The sequence below is a fragment of the Carassius gibelio genome, chromosome B22 (assembly GCF_023724105.1).
Source record: "Carassius gibelio isolate Cgi1373 ecotype wild population from Czech Republic chromosome B22, carGib1.2-hapl.c, whole genome shotgun sequence".
Taxonomy (NCBI): domain Eukaryota; kingdom Metazoa; phylum Chordata; class Actinopteri; order Cypriniformes; family Cyprinidae; genus Carassius; species Carassius gibelio.
In genome coordinates this window covers 37162443-37183147 of record NC_068417.1, presented here as the reverse complement: position 1 = coordinate 37183147, position 20705 = coordinate 37162443, and the positions used below count along the sequence as shown (strand labels likewise).

Here is a 20705-nt window from a genome sequence, read left to right as displayed (position 1 = left end):
AACATTCATCCCTCTTCTATTCTGAAATTACAATTCTATTGTGTTTTTATTGTTCTGTAAAAAAAATGTTTTCTTATCTGTTATTAAACGGTCATTCATCTTTGTTCTCTTCTGATAATAACGTTATCTTCTATTCTGAAACTAACGTTATGCTCTAAACCATTTCTGTTTTGTTCGAATGTGAATGTTCCGTTCTTAACGTTCTAAAGTTAATATTCTGTTCTGAAGTTAACATTCTTTTGTGTTCTGGAGTTCCTTTTCTCTGTCCTGTTCTATTTAGAGATTAATGTTCTCTTTTATTATGGAGTTCATATTCTTTCTGTTTTTAAAATATAACCACATGCACTGTTCTGATTTTAACGTTTCTCTCTGTCTTCCATTCTCAAATTAACATTCCATTCCATTGGGTTCTGAAAAGGTTTTCCTGTTATGCTCTTAAATTATCATGCTGTTATGTTCCGAAATTAACATTCTGTTCTGAATTTAACATTCTGATCTGAGCTGTCTCTACCTAAAAGCATCACAAGCCAAAATATTTACACCAATGTTCTTCAGGAGCTCCAGGAGAGCTCAGTTCCGTGTTCACAGATTCAAGAACGTCCTTGTCCTGTGATGTCAGAGCTTTCTTCTGCTCTCGGACCCTTTGTGAGAGTCCTGTGTTGTTGGGGTCTCAGTGATGAGCCAGCTGTGTCTGAGCAATGGCCAGCTCACATGGTCTTTTCCAAGTATTTAAGAAGGCACTCTCAACTCTCACACACACTCTCTATTAATCTAGGTTGAACATGTTTAAGCTCCTCTTCAGTTTTCCCTCCACATCCCTCCATAAACCACAGCAGCTCAACTGAATGAGGTGCTTGCGGTTCGGTATAACACTTACCTCAGATCAAGTCTCAAAGCTGTTTCTGTGTCTTTGCATATAGCCTAAAGTGCTGTTATTTCTTTCCATGAGCTTTGCACTTGTTAAGTGCCTCCGGGCAAAGATTCTGCCAAACTAGTTTGACTCTGAGCTGATTGTGTTTACTTGCTTAAGACACCAGAGGGCACATCTTCCAGCTTTCATTCAGTCAGTCACAGACACTTGTTCACATCCCACAGAATAGACAATCTGTTATCTACTATATAGATTAGCAGGTCTGATGTGTTTAAAGCAACTTGTTAGTAGCTTTTCAGTAAGAAAGAAGTGAACAATCTCAATTTATTTTCCTTTCCCAAAGGCGCTTGAATAGCACATGTGGAATTACTTTTTTTGTTTGTTGTTTATTTAAGTTTCAATATTATAAGTATTTTTTAGTTTGAGACTCATACATACATCTCCAGTGATTGTTTTCAGCTGTTGACCAACATGTGTTCAATATGAGTAACAACATGCCTTAGCAATATATTCCATTTGAAGGCAGGAGAGGAGTTTAAAAAAATTATAAAGATTATGATATTCAGAGATATGCCGGGTAGTGAATATTATGTGTTCATTTTAAATTGGCATAAAATTGTTTTTAACCCATATTCTTTTTTAAATCCAGATTTAATTATGTATATGTATGTAATTATGTAATTATTCTATTGGTTAGTGTATTAAACCAGACAAGAGATTTTGCCTGTTTAAGACAGTAGTCTACCACATACCACTGATTCCTGCAAATCATCAATGACATGGTGTGTGCGAAATACTAATGTATCTGAGTATATGAGTTCATTCAGACCAAAGATAGAACTAAATCCCTGTGTAATTATAAATATAAACACTTTAGTGTCAGGTTTACGTTAAGTTTGACTTGCAAATCATGAAAACTAGGATTAAAAAAACAAAAACAATTCTAAATTACTAAAAGAAGCGTTTATGAATGGCTACTCAGCCATAAATGTGCTAATCATTACACATATCAAATTTGTATTACGATATATACCTTTTCTGTTCAGTTTATTAATCAATGTAATGCACGAAAGATACATATTTGGACATTTTGAAAGGAAAACATGAAAACGTGCGTGTGATACAACAGTGGCGCACACAAGAGCCGCGTTTCACCTTTGTTTACATGCGTCTCGATTCCTTCCGCGACGGAAACTAGATCCGGACACTTGTGTTGATCGTTAAACGAAGAGCAAAATCACGCAAACCTGCTCATTTACCTTGAACATTTGATGAAGAAACGCAACAGATGTTAACGACGAAGAAACAGACACTGAAGCTAATGAAACACGAGAGAGATACGGCGGAGGGATACCAGAGTGCGCAGCTGCGCAGAGTCACTGGACACAGAGCGAATGCTGTAGTGTTGACATATTTAATTTTTGCTAAAGATTTTCAAACGTATCGCCACTATGCCGGGAATGATGGACAAAGGATCGGAGTATCTGGGGAAAGGTCGCTCAAATGGGACGAAAAGCCCGTCGAACGCCTCGAATGGACATTTCTCGGACGAGAGCGGTAGCGACGACGAGCACGGTATAGCCTCGAACACCCCTGCGGAGCTTGTTTATGTATTTAAATGAAAACCAAAATCGCTTAATAAATTCGAAACATCACTCATTTTTCTTGTTTTCAGATGTGGGCATGCGTGTGGGGTCCGATTATCAAGCAAATATCCCCGAGTTTGATCCAGGTAGGAAAAAGCGCCGCATTCCGCCTTTAAGAACCTGACTGACTGTGGTAGCCTCGGTACAACCATCGCGCCGAACAATCAGCGTAGAAATCGGTATTTTAAATTTGTTTTCAAAGATTCGAGGTGTCGAATGCACAATTTTGTTATTTTAAATCTGTTTTTAATGTTAGTGTATGATTACATATTCATGAAAAGCTTTTTGTGAAAGATTGTTAGCTGTCTCGCTTAGCCACTCTTCAGCTAATATACGTTACCCAGCAACTTTGACATGGGATTAAATATGAGTCCGTGTAATCTTGATTTTTCCTCGTTTATAAGGTGTTTAAACAGGGGAAATGTTTTATAACGTGTACAATTACTGTTTATTTACCACAAAACTGCGTTTTATTTTAAAAGGCGATAAAATAGCAGTTTTGTGTGCTCTTCAGGACTGAAGTGAAAATGCCTTTTAAATTAGGATTTAATTTGTGAATTTTGCAATTAAGACACAAAAGTGTGAACGGAAACCGTCAAATAACTGCAACACTAAATAATTATTATTATAATACTTAAAGTAAAAATCTGTTGCATTAACATGACAAGTTGTTTGTCAAATTTTAACGCATAGTTTTTGTACTGTAATTGTGTAGGCTCCACAAAATACAGCGATAAAGACAACGGTGGCATGTTGGTTTGGTCTCCATATCACACAATAGTTGACTCTAAATGTAAGTATTTGCATTTATTTATTTATTTTTGTGGCATTTAATTTTTCATCATGCATTATTGTGTACTTATTATTTTCTTTTCAGTGGACGAGTACATTGCAATTGCGAAAGAAAAGCATGGCTACAATGTTGAGCAGGTGAGTTACGAGCACGCAGTCCTCAAAGACGACGCCGTTGTTGTCAGTGTTGATCAATGTCTGGATGTCTTCTGTGCTCCACAGGCTCTCGGCATGCTCTTCTGGCACAAACACAACATCGAGAAGTCCCTTGCTGATCTGCCCAACTTCACGCCCTTCCCTGATGAGTGGACGGTGGAGGACAAGGTGTTGTTTGAGCAAGCCTTCAGTTTCCACGGGAAGAGCTTCCATCGGATCCAGCAGATGGTGAGTCATCGCTGCTAGCATTACTGAGCGAACAGTGACATGTCTTCAAACTGAGAGGCTTACGCTCATTAGAAATCTGTCCAGGTCACATTTAATCCAGAAACCGAAACGAGAAATAATACGTCAGGGCAATGCATTGTGACATTTTACCAACAGCTTTGCCTAACCATAATGCAGAAGTATTATGATTAGTTTTTTTTTATAGTTTTGTAATGGTACATTTAGGTTTCTGTGTGTGTTAAATAATTTTCATCATGTTCTTGTTATTGTAATACAGGAACTGGTGTGTAAAATTACAGTAAATTACTGTAATCCTTTAACTTTTTAGTTTACGCTAATTTAAAGGAAAATACAGTACTATAATTACTGCCATGATCCTTAAAAACCTTACCATTAGAAGTTTCCGCATTAAGATCGTGTGCTTTCATTACTGTTATCTCAATGTGAAATTACAGTACACTTGCTGGACAAGAGTTGAGAAGAAATTAAGGTTTTTTAATGTTAATGAATTCTCATATCTCACCTTGGCTGAATTTATTTAATTAGAATTAACGTAAAAAAAAAAAAAATTAATATATTAAAATTTGTCTTTTTCAATATTTCAAAATTTATCTTATTTATGCAACTCTGTGATGTAGAAATCATAATACTGTAAAATATATATTTTTACATTTACTTGAAAGTTAGATTTATTTGTGCGATTCGAAGCTGAATTTTGAGCGTTTTTAACCTGCGGTCACATTAGCCGAAATGTAAAAACACTTTCCTGCAACACTGCGGTTTTAATTCATCTGCGAGGGACGTATTGATCTGTTGGTCACACCGTTTCACATGATATGAATTTGCAGGTACATTTCCCAGAACTTACACTGAGAAGCGCAGTGAAATGTGAAACTTGTTTCCGTGTATGAATGGAGGTCAAAGGAACGAGAAGTGTCACATGATCCTGCAGAAATCATTCGAATATACTGATTTGCAGAAGATTTCTCTTTCAAATAAATGCTGTGATTTTGAACATTACTCTTTTGCAGCTTCTGCTTTCTATTCATTGAAGAACCCTAAAAAGTGCATCAAAATGCATGGTACATAAACAACTTTACACAATAAGATAATACATTATACTGTGCCACAAATTAATAACCGAGCACCTATGATAATTCATGACAGAGCAGCATATCAGAATGATTTCTGAAGATCATGTGACGCTGAAGACTGGAGGAATGATGCTGAAAATACAGCTTTATCATCAAAGCAATAAATTCAATCTTCAAATATTTAAATACAAAACAGATATTTCAATTGTTATATTTAACAGTTTTAATTTACTGTGTTTTTGAATAAATGAAAACATCCCTGATGTCTTTCAAAAACATTTTATTGCTAAAATGTTTATTATTATTAATATTTTTTACACTTGAATTTGATAATTGATTGCAGTTGCCGGACAAATCCATATCCAGTCTTGTGAAGTACTACTATTCATGGAAAAAAACACGATCCCGAACGAGTCTAATGGACCGACAAGCGCGAAAGCTGGCAAACCGGAATAATCCTGATGAAAGGTCACTTATGCATTCGATCTTTGAGCTCATTTATGAGTTGATGCAAGTTTTAAGTGTTTCTGGTCTTTCTGTTTTTGATAGTGAGGAAGAGATGGAGGAGGCCAACCCGGTTGAGACCAACGACAGTGATTATGATCCTACGAAAGAGGCCAAGAAGGAGGTAATGGGACTTTCTAATAAAGACATATTCAGATTATTCCAGAAGCATGTTAAAGGTGTCTGTTGATTCCTCGATGTTGAATCTTTTTCCAGTGTCTCAGTGCAGTGTTTTGGTTTTCCCCTGACAGAGTCATGCAGAGCCTCAGACGCTGAGCTCCAAAATCGCTCTGGGCCGGAGAGAGCACCAGACGCTGCAGCACCGTCACCACAGCCAGCGCTCCAAGTGCCGCCCGCCCAAAGGCATGTACCTCACGCAGGAGGACGTGGTGGCGGTCTCCTGCAGCTCCAGCGCCGCTAACTCTGTCCTGCGTCAGCTGGACATGGAGCTGGTGTCCCTGAAACGACAGGTACGGCCACCAATCAACAAGAGGTTAAAAAAAAAGCAATTGTAAGCCTTTGAAGATCGTGTTCTAATGTTCTTAATCAGGGATGATCAGTTTAACCAGTTAACTGTTAACTGGCACTAGGAATTGACTGATTTATACAGTGTTAAATGGTTTTTTTCCCTGTATTTTAAAAAATTTGCTGCATTGGTTAAAATACGCTGCGTGTAGAAAATAAATTTGAATTAAAGTCGATTGTAAGTTTCATTTTATTCTAACATTCAGAAATAGGCATAAACATTATATAAGTATCTTTAGTTCCCTTCGCTCCACAACTAATCCTTTCAGTTTAACAGTATTCAGTAAAGAACAGGAATGGAAAATATAAGAAGCTAGACTATGTAAACGACAAGCCAAAACTAATTAATTTAGGCTAAAGCCAAACTGGAACCAATGTTGGGTCTCTCATTGGACACAAATCCTAATATTCCTGTATTTGTGGTGTATTTGAATGCCAAAATAAATTTTTTTTGTAAACCTGGTTTTGTACTTCTCTCACATTCAAACAAACATGTAAAACAGATTTTATTTGGCACCACATTACTGCGGTACAGTGATAATGCTTAAAGGCACAGATTATATAAATTGAGCAATGTGGGGTTTATTTTCTCTCCAGTCATTGGCTGACTGTGTTTTATTGGTTGTGGTGTTTAGGGCTGTGCTATATAGGGAAAATATCTAATTGCGATTTCTTTGACATATATTGCGATTTGATTTTTTTATTTTTTTTATTTCTTTTATTTTATTATTTTTTATTTTTGCAAAGTCAAGTTTCAGCTTAATATTGTCAATTATTTTTTTCTTTTCATTTTTTATATTTATTACATAAAAGTATAGTATAATAAAATTGATTATAAATAAAATTTATAATAGAAGTTGTATAGGCCTGTTTATTTATTATATATAGCCTAGGGAATATTATGTTTTTCTCTGCTCGTAGAAGCAGGTGCTTGACCAAGTGAATCCTCACGTTCTGTTGTTAACACGTGTAAAATGAATCCCTGAAAAGCTCATTTTGGTATTTTTAACAGGTCATAGACACTTATCCTTTCCAGTTCTGAATTAAAATAATCTTAACTGTTATTAATTGGTTAACAAGCGCCAGTTGTGGGTTTGGAGAAACAACCGGAGCATGGCTATTCTTGACGTTCGTTCTTCCTCACAAGTGTACCTGTTTTTCTAGGTTCAGAACGCCAAGCAGTTAAACAGTGGACTTAAGCAGAAGATTGAAGATGGCATTGATGAGTTCAGACTGCCTGAGGTGACTCCCTTCCGCTTGCTCTTGTTCTCACATGCACTTTAATCTGCATATCCACAGTTTGCTCAATGTTACGTCTTGTTCCAGTGCACCCAAAAAATTAATGCCCGCTGGACAACAGACGAGCAGCTTTTGGCAGTGCAAGGTCAGTAAATAGCTAAAGGCATCAGTTATGTACCTGTTATTGTTATTATACCAAATGTCACTCGCAACATCTCATGCCTCATTTATCTAGGAGTACGGAAATACGGGAAGGACTTCCAAGCTATTGCTGATGTGATCGGGAATAAAACGGTGGGGCAGGTGAAGAACTTCTTCGTGAACTATCGGCGCCGCTTTAACTTGGACGAGGTGCTTCAGGAATGGGAGGCAGAGCAGGGGACCCCCAACGGAGACGGTGCCAACTCTGGCGAGGATGGAAAGAACAGCAACATCTCCTCGGGAAAGAGCACCGACGAGGAAGAGGAAGAGGTAAGCGTTCAAACTGTAAAGCCTCTCATATGAAGTAGTCGTCAGATCAACACGTGCTTCACATCTTTGTCCAGTGTCTGCTCTGTTTTTCTCCGGAAGGTATGACAAAAAATGAAACCAGTGTGTTAAATGGTCTTCTCTGTTGTTTCCTAATCAGGGTCAGGTGACCCCAGCCTCGGGTCCGTCTCCTGTAGCCACCTCAGTGTCTCTAACATCAGCCAGCAGCTCCAGCTCTCTGAACCAGCCTCCTCCTCTTCTGCGTCCATCTCTTCCTGCCACTCCAGCGCTACACCGTCAGCCTCCGCCTCTGCAGCAGCAGGCCCGCTTCCTTCAGCCCCGTCCCGCCCTGAACCAGCCCCCGCCGCTCATCCGGCCCTCCACCCCCCTCCCTCCGCGCCTCAACCCCCGCCCCACAGCCCCTGTACCCGCGCCGGGCCAGCAGCCGCCCACTCTGGTGGGCATCCCGTCCGACACGCCCTCCTCCTCTCTACACTGAGGGGTTTTATATTTGTGACATTGCTGATGAAGGTAATAATTGGTTAGAAGTTCTCGTTGTGAATACTAGGAAACAAAACGTTGTTTTAAACTGTATATATTAGTTACGTAACTTTCTATTTATTTGAACTCAATTTTTGTTTTATTTTAGATTTTGTAATCATGTTGTATCTTTAAAGCGATGGTTGACCCACAGATTAAAATCTCCGCATGATTTACTCGCCCTCGAGTCATCCTAGGTGCACATGACTGTCGTCTTTCAGATGAGTACGATCGGAGTTATATTAAACATTGTCTTGGCTCGTCCAGGTTTTATAATGGAAGTGAATGGCTGTTGAGATTTTGAAGCCCAATAAGGTGCGTTCATCCATCATAAAAAGTGCCCCACACGGCTCCAGGTGGTTAATAAAGGCCTTCTGAAGCAAATAGATGTTTGTATAAGAAAAAAATTTAATAGACAAGTTTTGTTGACTGGTGTTTTGTTTTCAAAAACAAGCGTTTCCACGTTCATCACTTCTCTCTCGTGAACGTTTGTACGTCAGTTAAGGTTACGGTATATCGAATTAAAAAAAATAATTCTTGCACATGCATCAGTTTGTTTCAGAAGACCTTTATTAACCCGTAGGAAGCACTTTTTATGATGGATGGATGCACTTTATTGGGCTTCAAAGTCTCAACAGCCATTCACTGCCATTATAAACCATGAAAGAGCCAGGACATTAACTATAACTCCGAATGGATTCATATGAAAGAAGACCATCATATAATCGTAGGATGCCTTGATGGTGAGTAAATCACCGGATAATTTTCATTTTTGCGTGAACTATCGCTTTAAGTCTTTAAAATATTGTGTTCTATCTCCGCACTTTTTCTTGTTGTCCTTCAGTATCTATGATGTAACAGCAGACCTCTTTAAAATGGTTTTGCTTGTTGTTATTTTGTAGTTCACCGGTGTCTGTGGTTGATTATTATGTGTTTCATATTTTAATATTTGGTGCTACAGACTGACAGAATATCACCTGTCCAAATTCTCTTGCCATCAAAGTGCTCTTAACAAGAAAATATAATCTCATACTTAATTGAAATCATAGAAAATTCCTACTGTCATACCTTTTTTTTTTTTTCTCGTCTTTTAATTATAATCTAATCGGGGTTTATGTATAAACCGGTTTGACTTGCAGAATAGTGTAAACACTTTCCACCAGGCGTTAAGCTGTTGAAGTGAGTTGTTTGATTAGTGGTGTGCTGTTTAATCAGAATATGCATGTAGCGTTACCCTTCTTCTACCACATAAAGAGTGCAGTTGATCAGATCACACACACATGCACAGGGTTTCCCATTAAGCTCTATATTCTGGTTAAACCTTTATTCTGAAAGATGTTTGCATAATACACAGCTCTGAAGATTACTGTATACAAGAAATGAGCATTATCAGAATAAACTAGTGAACATTATTTCCCCTTTATTCTCTTCTGGACATAATGGTGATGCCCTTACCATTTGTTTTTATTATTTTAAGCAACTAATTTTTCATTGATGTTACTTTTTTTTAATGACATTTCTTTATTGTAGAACATTAGTAGTTTTGCTCCAAGATGTATAATCCAGAACGACCTTAGTTTGGACGTGCAGACATTCAGTTACAGTGTTTTTAAGGTCTTTACAAGACATAACACTGTCTCATTCGTCTCTTTGAAAAAGGAAATGTTAATCTGGTTATGGTAGTCTACATTTACATAATCAGAATATGACCAATCTTGAATTAATGCTGGAATATTCTTGTGCATGCAGACAGTCACTGTGTACATGTTTCACTTGTGTAGAAATTTAACCATGATTTATCTAGTTTTCTTGGTAGTTCCTTAGAAGTTATTTATTTTTTTGAAGTCTTAACTAGGTTTTTATGTGTGTGCTCCTTGCACTTAGAAAATAATCTTAATGCTTATTTCAGTGCTGTTTCTACTCTATGCAGATTGGCTGCATATTGAAAAGTGCTTAATGTCTCCAAAAATCAACAATGTTTTGACGATATTAAGCGCTTTTACTTAAGTTTTACATTTTTTTTTTTAATGCAAACTAATTGCATTTTTAAAGAACGGGTTGTAGGCAGCTCCGAGTGTGGTGGCATTATATGTAAAATAATGAAAAGTCTCTTCTCTAAATCTGTGCCTAAAGCATGTTCATATATGTGAAGTGTCGTATGGAAACATTAAAACACGTTTGAACACAGACTGTTAAACGTTTTCTTTCCTATTTCAGTTGAAAGACGCATTCGAGTGCTATTTATGGAGTATTTATTTTAGTTTCCTTACTCGTCTACAGAAACTTTCCGCTCAAAGAATTACAAATCCTACTACAGCCAAGGCTTCCTTTATGAATATTCATTAGCTCGCTGCTGTGACGCCACCTAATTAATATTCATGAGCCAATGTCTTCGTCGTAGTAGGATTGGTCGTTCCGTTTTCCGCTCGCGCGCCCGAGATAAGAGGGACGTGCTGAGACGCGTAGCTGTCAAATATTAAATATCAAGAGGATTGACTTGTACGAATCCACTGAAGCTCGTCCACATTGATCTAAATGATCTGTTAACGCCATCAGCCCTCAGGTATGTAAACCCATGCATTTTGACATAACTACTGCGAGTTATCTAGCTGACAGTGTGAAGCGAAAGTAAATGTGGACTAGATGTGATGGTCCTGTATCTTTCTCTAGGGTAGAGTTCAGACTGACAGTGTCATGTTGTTGCTCTGGGGGTTCCCCATGTGTTTGCCATCTCTCTCTCGCTCAGGAACAGACCACTGTGTGCTTTAAAACTGTTGCATTAACACAAGCAGCGTCCGCGGATTAATGCGTCGATCCTGTCACTTTAACTGGGTCATAACGACGTCATAATCGGGTTTTAACTATGCGCTGATGAATGAAAGTCTCCTTTGTTATCGCTTTACTCTATTTTGTTGTGTATGTGAGTAGAGAAGACGTTAAATGTCAACCGTAATGACTATTAAAATAAGTGCTTACAAGAAAATTAACAGGATGGAAATAAAAAGTGTAAAAAAAAATGTTTTTCTTTTTTATCAGACAGTTGATGGTGAAAAAAAACACCAAAAAGGATTAAAAAATATTAATTATACAAATCATCACAAATGACCATAAGACCTATATAGGAAAGGGAGCTATCTTTAGTTCATGCGATCTTATAAAGCTAAAACAACGCTAAATCGATTATACATTAAAAACAATTTCCAAAGATAACATAAACAATTTGAATAAAAAAAGAAGAAACACTTTTTTTAAACTCATTTCAGAAGTTTAATCAAACAGGGTAAAAGCTGCCATTCAGAGTATTCAAAATCCACTTAATCAATTATTATAATATTCATTTAATATTATAATTAATATTATTATCAACATAATTTCTGAATAAAACTGAACGCGTGTGTTTTTGTGTATTTTATTAACTTTATTAATATCTTTCTGTTTTGGGTGAAAAAAAAGAAAAGAAACAGAAAATCGCCTTTAAAGTTGTCCAAATGAATTCTTAGCATTGCATATTACTAATCAGAAATTAGGTTCTGACATATTTGCTGTAGGAAATGTACAAAATATCTTCATGGAACATGATCTTTGCTTAATATCCTAATGATTTTCGTCAAAAATGGATAATTTTGTCCCATACACTGTATTTTTAGCTGCTTTTGTGCTCCAGGGTCATTGGAATCATACGTTAAACTTGGAGCACAACAAGAATCATATAAAGGCTTTTGTAATATTTGGTCCAGCTGTTTTTGATGTTGATTTAGATCAACTTCAGTGATGCTAAAAACAAAAGAGGGGCCTGAAACAGAACCGCTCATCTGTGGCTGTGTCCCAGTTGATTTGGGCAGGTCTCCATGTCTGCTGAGGAGAACGAGTGTCCCGGGCCTGGCTTGACCCGGCAGAACTCTGAGCTCATGAGGTCATGGGAGCTGGAAGCCACTCTGACCAATCGCACGCTGCGCTTCGTGCTGCGCTTAGAGCAGCAGTTCATCTGCCCGTCCTGCGGCGGGATCGTCCTGAACCCTCACCAGACGGGCTGCGGGCACATCTTCTGCGCTCGGTGCGTCAGGGCCTACATGTAAGAGAAACGCATTCACCCAGTCAATTCAACAAGCTGCTGCATTCCAGCAAAGATAAATAGTGCATACTTTAATAATGACTTCCTCTTTTCAGTGGAAATGGGGGAAGTTCGAAGTGTCCCTTAGACGGCATTCCTATAAAGCCAGAAGAGGTGAGAATATTGACATTTTAAATCCACTTAGCTTTGCTTTCCATTGTATTTCATTAAATGCCAATTCCAACGCGTGCAGATTTTTCAAGACAACTGTTGTAAACGGGAACTGCTAAACTTAGAGATCTACTGCACCAACGCCCCAGACTGCACACAGAGGGTTACCCTGTGTGACCTTCAGGTGAAACACAAAACGTGTCCTAATATATAACTGCGTGTATGCACCCGTCATCCAGAATAACAGCACAATACCTCTCTCTCAGGATCATCTGAAAGCATGCCAGTATGAGCGGATTAGATGTTCAAATGTAGGGTGCAACGACACTGTGTTACGCAGAAACCTAACGGACCATCAGAGGAACGTCTGCTCCTTCCGCCTGGAGTCCTGCCCTCACTGCAGACAGTCGCTCCCCGCGTCTCAGCTGCTGGTCAGGACGCGTCCCTCTCTCAATACTGCATACAGTACACTCAGCTGAGCTCTGCTTGTTTCTGATCTCGCCTCTGAACTGTGACAGGTCCATCAGAAGAACTCGTGCATGGAAATAGAAATCCCGTGTCCCAACAAGTGTCTCCAGATGATCAGAAGACACAAGGTGCGCACAGTCAGATGCTTTATGACTATGCATCTAATTGCTCTCTTTAGATTAATATGGAGCACCTTAAGTGCCACGAAAATAGAATTATGCAACAGAAAAATTTCAACTTTAATGCTTTCACATTTATTCAGAATCAGTGTTGTGTTTTACATAAGAAACGTTGCATTCTCTCACGAAACTATTGCATTCCCCAGGGAAACTTTTTTCCATTAATACGTCCATTTCGGGGCTCCACGAATAGTCAGGTATTTTAATTTGCGTGTTGATCCTCATTTGCAGCTGCAAGCTCATGCTGACGAGTGTCTCGAAGTGGAGACTGACTGCATTTATAAAAGCTACGGCTGCACATTCAGAGTAAGGAAACCTTATAATTTAACAGTAAAGCTAGTGAAAGTGTCTTTTTATTAATGCGTTGCAGTTCAGTAAATGTTTCCGTTTGCCTGGAGCTGTGACACGTTTTCAGATCTTAGCGTCTGAAGTCTTGTCTTTCTTCCAGGGGAAAAGAGGGAAAGTGCAAGTTCATGAAAACTCAGAGTTCAGTTCCCATGTACGGCTTGTTCTGGAAAGCAACGCCAAACTTGAGAAACGGGTATGAAACAAGCTGGTGGAGAACTGATGGTTGATTGAAGGTTCACTGAAGTGTGTTGTATGTAACACACGTGTGGTTGTAGGTGGAGCAGCTGCAGCAGGATATGTTAGTCCAGCAGGGGGTACTGAAGGACAAAAGTCTTGTGGTCAGTAATCTGGACCGGGATATCACCATGTGTGACAGCACTCTTACTACTTTACAGGTAAAGAAACCCTGTGTTAAATACAATAATAAAAATGATTAAAGCAACATTTAAGATGATGTGCACAAAGATTGGTCCACTAGTTAGTTGTGTTTGTGTGGCAGAGGTCTGTGGAGGAGCAGCGAGTGCGGATCTGCAGTGTTCAGCGTGAACTGAGGGATCTGCGGGGTGTTCTGGGCTCTGAACTGAGCGAAGAGCTCCCGAGCCTCCGGGCATCACTGGACTCCCTCAGACAACAGGTGGCCGTCACTGAAAGCCTCAGGGAACACCTGGGTAAGTCAAGTCTGATGGGCCACTTGAATGTTGACACAGTTTAATTGAAGTGTCCGGCTGGACATGATGGGTGAAGCTCAAAATGCACAATGCAAACATATTTAATAACATTATGTATGGACTCAGTTGCGCTTTTGGGTTACAAGATGCATGACCTTTGACTGTGGTGTATGAAAGTCCCTGGCTCCTCGGGACGGCCCATTGGAGTGACCCATGTGTTGCTGGGACAGGCTCCAACAACCCCATGACCCTACATGACCTGCAGTTTTGAAATGGATGGGTGGATAATTATATGCTGTTTTTCCAGCCTTGTTTTGCATGGAAAGCTTTAGTGGACATTAGCGTAAATTACGGGTGGCCCACCCTGCTCTTAGAGGACTGTCGTCCTGCAGATTTTAGTTCCAACACCCCTGGCCTGTATTCGATCCTGAACATCTTTTTGTTTGATATCTGTTTTGTTTGATATCTTGTTTGATATAGGATTATTAGTGTAAACAGTCTTCTAGAGCCAGGTTTCTCTTTGGGTCAACTACCTGTTGAAAGAAAAAACAGCATATGCTGGTCAGTTATGTTTTAAAGCATGGCGGCTGCTTGGAGCTGTTATTTGGTTTAGTAAGCAAAACCTTGAACATATTTATTTATATAGAACTTATTTATATAATTAGCACTTAGTTAATGCATTTCAAAGTGCTTTACAAGCAAGAAGGTCCTGAGCAGGAGCTGACCAGCTTAAACCAGCACATGACCAGCTTAAACCAGCACATGACCTGCTTAAGCCAGCACATGACCTGCTTAAGCCATCACATGACCATCTTAAACCAGCACATGACCAGTTTAAACCAGCACATGACCTGCTTAAACCAGCACATGACCAGCTTAAACCAGCACATGACCTGCTTAAGCCAGCACATGACCATCTTAAACCAGCACATGACCAGTTTAAACCAGCACATGACCAGCTTAAACCAGCACATGGCCAGCTTAAACCAGCACATGACCAGCTTAATCCAGCTCATGACCATCTTAAACCAGCTCGTGACCATCTTAAACCAGCTCGTGACCATCTTAAACCAGAGCTCATGACCATCTTAAACCAGCACATGACCATCTTAAACCAGCACATGACCATCTTAAACCAGCTCATGACCATCTTAAACAGCACATGACCTGCTTAAACCAGCACATGACCTGCTTAAGCCAGCACATGACCTGCTTAAGCCAGCACATGACCATCTTAAACCAGCACATGACCATCTTAAACCAGCACATGACCAGTTTAAACCAGCACATGACCAGCTTAAACCAGCACATGACCTGCTTAAGTCAGCACATGACCTGCTTAAGCCATCACATGACCATCTTAAACCAGCACATGACCAGTTTAAACCAGCACATGACCAGCTTAATCCAGCACATGACCAGCTTAATCCAGCTCGTGACCATCTTAAACCAGCTTGTGACCATCTTAAACCAGCTCGTGACCATCTTAAACCAGCACATGACCATCTTAAACCAGCACATGACCAGCTTAAACCAGCACATGACCTGCTTAAACCAGCACATGACCATCTTAAACCAGCACATGACCTGCTTAAACCAGCACATGACCAGTTTAAACCAGCACATGGCCAGCTTAAACCAGCTCATGACCAGCTTAAACCAGCTCATGGACATCTTAAACCAGCTCATGACCATCTTAAACCAGCTCATGACCATCTTAAACCAGCACATGACCATCTTAAACCAGCACATGACCAGCTTAAACCAGCTCATGACCATCTTAAACAGCACATGACCGGCTTAAACCAGCTCATGGCCAGCTTAAACCAGCACATGACCTGCTTAAGCCAGCACATGACCTGCTTAAGCCATCACATGACCATCTTAAACCAGCACATGACCAGTTTAAACCAGCACATGACCATCTTAAACCAGCTCATGGCCATCTTAAAACAGCACATGACCTGCTTAAGCCAGCACATGACCAGCTTAAACCAGCTTAAACCAGCACATGACCAGCTTAAACCAGCACATGACCTGCTTAAACCAGCACATGACCAGCTTAAACCAGCTCATGACCATCTTAAACAGCACATGACCTGCTTAAACCAGCTCATGACCTGCTTAAACCAGCACATGACCTGCTTAAGCCAGCACATTACCTGCTCAAACCAGCACATGACCTGCTTAAACCAGCACATGACCATCTTAAACCAGCACATGAGCATCTTAAACCAGCTCATGGTCATCTTAAGCCAGCACATGACCAGCTTAAACCAGCACATGACCAGTTTAAGACAGCACATGACCTGCTTAAACCAGCACATGACCAGCTTAAACCAGCACATGACCAGTTTAAACCAGCACATGGCCAGCTTAAACCAGCTCATGACCAGCTTAAACCAGCTCATGGACATCTTAAACCAGCTCATGACCATCTTAAACCAGCTCATGACCATCTTAAACCAGCACATGACCATCTTAAACCAGCACATGACCAGCTTAAACCAGCTCATGACCATCTTAAACAGCACATGACCGGCTTAAACCAGCTCATGGCCTGCTTAAACCAGCACATGACCTGCTTAAACCAGCACATGACCTGCTTAAGCCAGCACATGACCTGCTTAAGCCAGCACATGACCTGCTTAAGCCATCACATGACCTGCTTAAGCCATCACATGACCATCTTAAACCAGCACATGACCAGTTTAAACCAGCACATGACCATCTTAAACCAGCTCATGGCCATCTTAAAACAGCACATGACCTGCTTAAGCCAGCACATGACCAGCTTAAACCAGCACATGACCAGCTTAAACCAGCACATGACCTGCTTAAACCAGCACATGACCAGCTTAAACCAGCTCATGACCATCTTAAACAGCACATGACCTGCTTAAACCAGCTCATGACCTGCTTAAACCAGCACATGACCTGCTTAAGCCAGCACATGACCTGCTTAAACCAGCACATGACCATCTTAAACCAGCACATGACCATCTTAAACCAGCTCATGGTCATCTTAAGCCAGCACATGACCAGCTTAAACCAGCACATGACCAGTTTAAGACAGCACATGACCTGCTTAAACCAGCACATGACCAGCTTAAACCAGCACATGACCTGCTTAAACCAGCACATGACCATCTTAAACCAGCACATGACCAGTTTAAACCACCACATGACCAGCTTAAACCAGCACATGACCTGCTTAAACCAGCACATGACCTGCTTAAGCCAGCACATGACCTGCTTAAACCAGCACATGACCATCTTAAACCAGCACATGACCAGCTTAAACCAGCACATGACCAGCTTAAGCCATCACATGACCAGCTTAAACCAGCACATGACCTGCTTAAACCAGCACATGACCATCTTAAACCAGCACATGACCAGCTTAAGCCATCACATGACCAGTTTAAGCCATCACATGACCAGCTTAAACCAGCACATGACCTGCTTAAACCAGCACATGACCATCTTAAACCAGCACATGACCAGCTTAAGCCATCACATGACCAGCTTAAACCAGCACATGACCATCTTAAACCAGCACATGACCAGCTTAAGCCATCACATGACCTGCTTAAGCCAGCACATGACCTGCTTAAACCAGCACATGACCATCTTAAACCAGCACATGACCAGCTTAAACCAGCACATGACCAGCTTAAGCCATCACATGACCAGCTTAAACCAGCTCATGACCAGCTTAAACCAGCTCATGACCATCTTAAACCAGCACATGACCATCTTAAACCAGCACATGACCATCTTAAACCAGGGCTGCGTTCAGCTCCGACAAAACGTTGCACAACGTTTTTTAAACAGAAACGGTGATGCGTTGAACACACTGTTCTGATGACGCAAGAGTTGCAACTATGGCAGCTGAGAAGGCCATTCTTTGAAAAAAAAAAAAAGGCCATTCTTTGGTTTCTTTGTGAAGAATTTTCGGAGCCATCTATTTAGCCTCACATACTGACTTTATTTGTAGTTCATACGGTTTTAATACCCTGTATTTTCTTTCTCATTTTTAGGAAAAGCACTTAATTACCATTGTTTATTTCTATACCAAATGTCATACACTTGCAATGAAGCTAAAAATATAAACAACTACATCATTAGGTTGATATCCTATATTTTTACAATAAAACTTACGACAAACATGTCTTATAATATCCTTAGTTGTTGCATATACTGAGCTGCAACGAACACATTTATACATTATTTTCCTTGAAGCCATTGTGCGAGTTCACTTTAATACCGCGTGCTTTATATACATGTTGCTGCTGATTGGACTGCAGTTCTGACACACACCAAACAAGAGAAAACGCATCTCAAACCCCGTTGCACACCGGTGCACGCCGTTTCCAGGACACATGACGTTCAATCCGGAAACCGTAGCAAAACGTTGCACACCGTTTTGAACTTGAACATGCCCCAGCTCATGACCAGTTTAAACCAGCACATGACCATCTTATGCCAGCTCATGACCATCTTAAACCAGCACATGACCAGTTTAAACCAGCACATGACCATCTTAAACCAGCACATGACCTGCTAAAACCAGCACATGACCTGCTTAAACCAGCACATGACCTGCTTAAACCAGCACATGACCGGCTTAAGCCAGCACATGACCATCTTAAACCAGCACATGACCTGCTTAAACCAGCACATGACCTGCTTAAACCAGCTCATAGTGAAGTGACATTCAGCCAAGTATGGTGACCCATACTCAGAATTTGTGCTCTACATTTAACCTATCCGAAATGCACACACACAGAGCAGTGAACACACACACACACACACTGTGAGCACACACCAGGAGCAGTGGGCAGCCATTTATGCTGCGGCGCCCGGGGAGCAGTTGGGGGTTCGGTGCCTTGCTCAAGGGCACCTAAGTCGTGGTATTGAAGGTGGAGAGAGAACTGTACATGCACTCCCCCCACCCACAATTCCGTCCGGCCCGAGACTAGAACCCACAACCCTTCGATTGGGAGTCCAACCCTGCAACCATTAGGCCACTACTTCCCCAAAATGGGGACGTTTAAACCAGCACATGACCATCTTAAACCAGCACATGACCTGCTTAAGCCAGCTCATGACCATCTTAAACCAGCACATGACCTGTTTAAACCAGCACATGACCAACTTAAACCAGCACATGTCCAGTTTAAACCAGCACATGACCATCTTAAACCAGCTCATGACCAGTTTAAACCAGCACATGACCTGCTTAAACCAGCACATGACCATCTTAAACCAGCACATGACCTGCTTAAACCAGCACATGACCATCTTAAAACAGCACATGACCAGCTTAAACCAGCACATGACCATCTTAAACCAGCACATGACCTGCTTAAACCAGCACATGACCAGCTTAAAACAGCACATGACCAGCTTAAACCAGCTCATGACCATCTTAAACCAGCACATGACCTGTTTAAACCAGCACATGACCATCTTAAAACAGCACATGACCAGCTTAAACCAGCTCATGACCATCTTAAACCAGCACATGACCTGTTTAAACCAGCACATGTCCAATTTAAACCAGCACATGACCATCTTAAACCAGCTCATGACCAGTTTAAACCAGCACATGACCAGCTTAAACCAGCACATGACCATCTTAAACCAGCACAGAACCAGCTAATATGTAGCTTTTAATAGTTGAGTATGTTTACAGTACAGACCTTAAAACCAGTAGAACTGTTTGTGTTTGTGTCCTTCAGGTGCATTAGAGCAGACGTGTCAGCGTCATACCCGCTTGTTAGACATCCACGTGGAGCAGCTACAGTGTAACGAGCAGCGTTTCCGCCAGCTGGAATCCACTTCCTTCGACGGGAAGCTCATCTGGAAAGTGCGCGACTACTGGCACCAGAAGGAGGCCGGCACAGCGCTCAACTCGACCCCCTTCTACACCAGCCGTAGCGGCTACAAGCTCAGTGTGCGCGCTTACCTCGGCGGTTACAACTCAGGGAGAGGCACTCACCTGTCGCTCTACATCACCATAATGCGTGGAGACTTCGACTCGCTCCTACCGTGGCCGTTCAGACAGAACATAACCTTAACACTGCTGGATCAAAGCGGCTCGAGGAACCACGTGAGCAATACTTTCACCCCCGATACCAACAGCGATAGCTTTCATCGGCCAACGTCTGATGCTAATGTGGCCACAGGTTTCCCAAGATTCATATCCCACGGCGATCTGGAGGCCCCTCGCAATGCTGTTTATGTGAGAGACGACACGCTGTTCATCAAAGTAAAGGTGGACACAACTGGATTAGAGGACTTGTAGCCTATGAGGGAAACAAATTGTCCCAAAACAGCGTGCACAGAGTCTACTGGAGTGTCATTAAATACCCGCTTGAAGACATTTGTTGTACTATCACTGGTTGTTATGTTTACATGCACAGATTTTCATTCATTTTCACTGAATGTATTTCTCTTATGTGCCATATTTCAGAAATGTAAGTTTGGATGTGAATGAACAAAATTCTGCGCATGAGAACAGTATCGGTCCTAAAACATAACCATTTATGATACTGATTGTCTCTAGCCAAGATCTGCCTAATGGTCTTTGTCTTGTCGGAGTGAGTGGTGCTGATCATAGCACACTCGCCTGTAACACGTTAGCTCATAAACACATGGGTCATGTTTTAATGTTTTAATCTATCCCCATCTCTCTCTGCACTGCTTTCTAGTCAATAAAGGAACAAATCATTTCAAATAGTGGGTCTTG

At 40.8% G+C, this 20705-nt stretch overlaps 2 protein-coding genes and 1 long non-coding RNA gene across 4 annotated transcripts; 2 read left to right on the top strand and 1 right to left on the bottom strand.

The window, feature by feature from the left end:
- Positions 1 to 2183: 2183 nt before the first annotated feature.
- Positions 2184 to 10252, top strand: rcor3 (REST corepressor 3). Its single transcript, XM_052589311.1, has 12 exons — positions 2184 to 2446; positions 2547 to 2603; positions 3233 to 3310; positions 3395 to 3447; positions 3532 to 3693; positions 5131 to 5255; positions 5337 to 5415; positions 5543 to 5761; positions 6981 to 7058; positions 7143 to 7200; positions 7291 to 7526; positions 7684 to 10252. The coding sequence occupies exons 1-12, from the start codon at positions 2323 to 2325 to the stop codon at positions 8020 to 8022; spliced, it is 1608 nt and encodes a 535-aa protein (XP_052445271.1). The 5' UTR covers positions 2184 to 2322; the 3' UTR covers positions 8023 to 10252.
- Positions 10253 to 10468: 216 nt separating this feature from the next.
- Positions 10469 to 20693, top strand: traf5 (Tnf receptor-associated factor 5). Its single transcript, XM_052589310.1, has 11 exons — positions 10469 to 10626; positions 11893 to 12135; positions 12231 to 12288; positions 12368 to 12469; positions 12552 to 12716; positions 12804 to 12881; positions 13164 to 13238; positions 13381 to 13473; positions 13556 to 13675; positions 13780 to 13948; positions 19696 to 20693. Exons 2-11 carry the CDS (start codon positions 11912 to 11914, stop codon positions 20259 to 20261), a joined length of 1650 nt encoding a protein of 549 aa, XP_052445270.1. The 5' UTR covers positions 10469 to 10626; positions 11893 to 11911; the 3' UTR covers positions 20262 to 20693.
- On the bottom strand, positions 14746 to 19720 carry LOC127987037 (uncharacterized). Of its 2 annotated transcripts, XR_008161032.1 has the most exons (5): positions 19589 to 19720; positions 17243 to 17557; positions 16740 to 17179; positions 15944 to 15985; positions 14746 to 14841 (listed from the first exon to the last, which is right to left on the bottom strand). It is a non-coding gene; the product is annotated as an uncharacterized LOC127987037 (long non-coding RNA). The 2 variants fall into 2 exon arrangements; XR_008161031.1 differs by lacking the exons at positions 14746 to 14841; positions 15944 to 15985 and having other exon boundaries at positions 16615 to 17179.
- Positions 20694 to 20705: the final 12 nt, after the last annotated feature.

What these genes read in the sequence shown, in the direction of transcription:
- rcor3 (XM_052589311.1), top strand. Translation starts at nt 2,323, where the DNA reads ATGCCGGGAATGATGGACAAAGGATCGGAGTATCTGGGGAAAGGTCGC. An exon ending in TGGTGTCCCTGAAACGACAG is followed by an intron (nt 5,762 to 6,980) that starts GTACGGCCACCA and finishes CTGTTTTTCTAG; the next exon opens with GTTCAGAACGCCAAGCAGTT. An exon ending in CCGACGAGGAAGAGGAAGAG is followed by an intron (nt 7,527 to 7,683) that starts GTAAGCGTTCAA and finishes TTTCCTAATCAG; the next exon opens with GGTCAGGTGACCCCAGCCTC.
- traf5 (XM_052589310.1), top strand. Translation starts at nt 11,912, where the DNA reads ATGTCTGCTGAGGAGAACGAGTGTCCCGGGCCTGGCTTGACCCGGCAG. An exon ending in TTCCTATAAAGCCAGAAGAG is followed by an intron (nt 12,289 to 12,367) that starts GTGAGAATATTG and finishes CAACGCGTGCAG; the next exon opens with ATTTTTCAAGACAACTGTTG. An exon ending in GCACTCTTACTACTTTACAG is followed by an intron (nt 13,676 to 13,779) that starts GTAAAGAAACCC and finishes TTTGTGTGGCAG; the next exon opens with AGGTCTGTGGAGGAGCAGCG.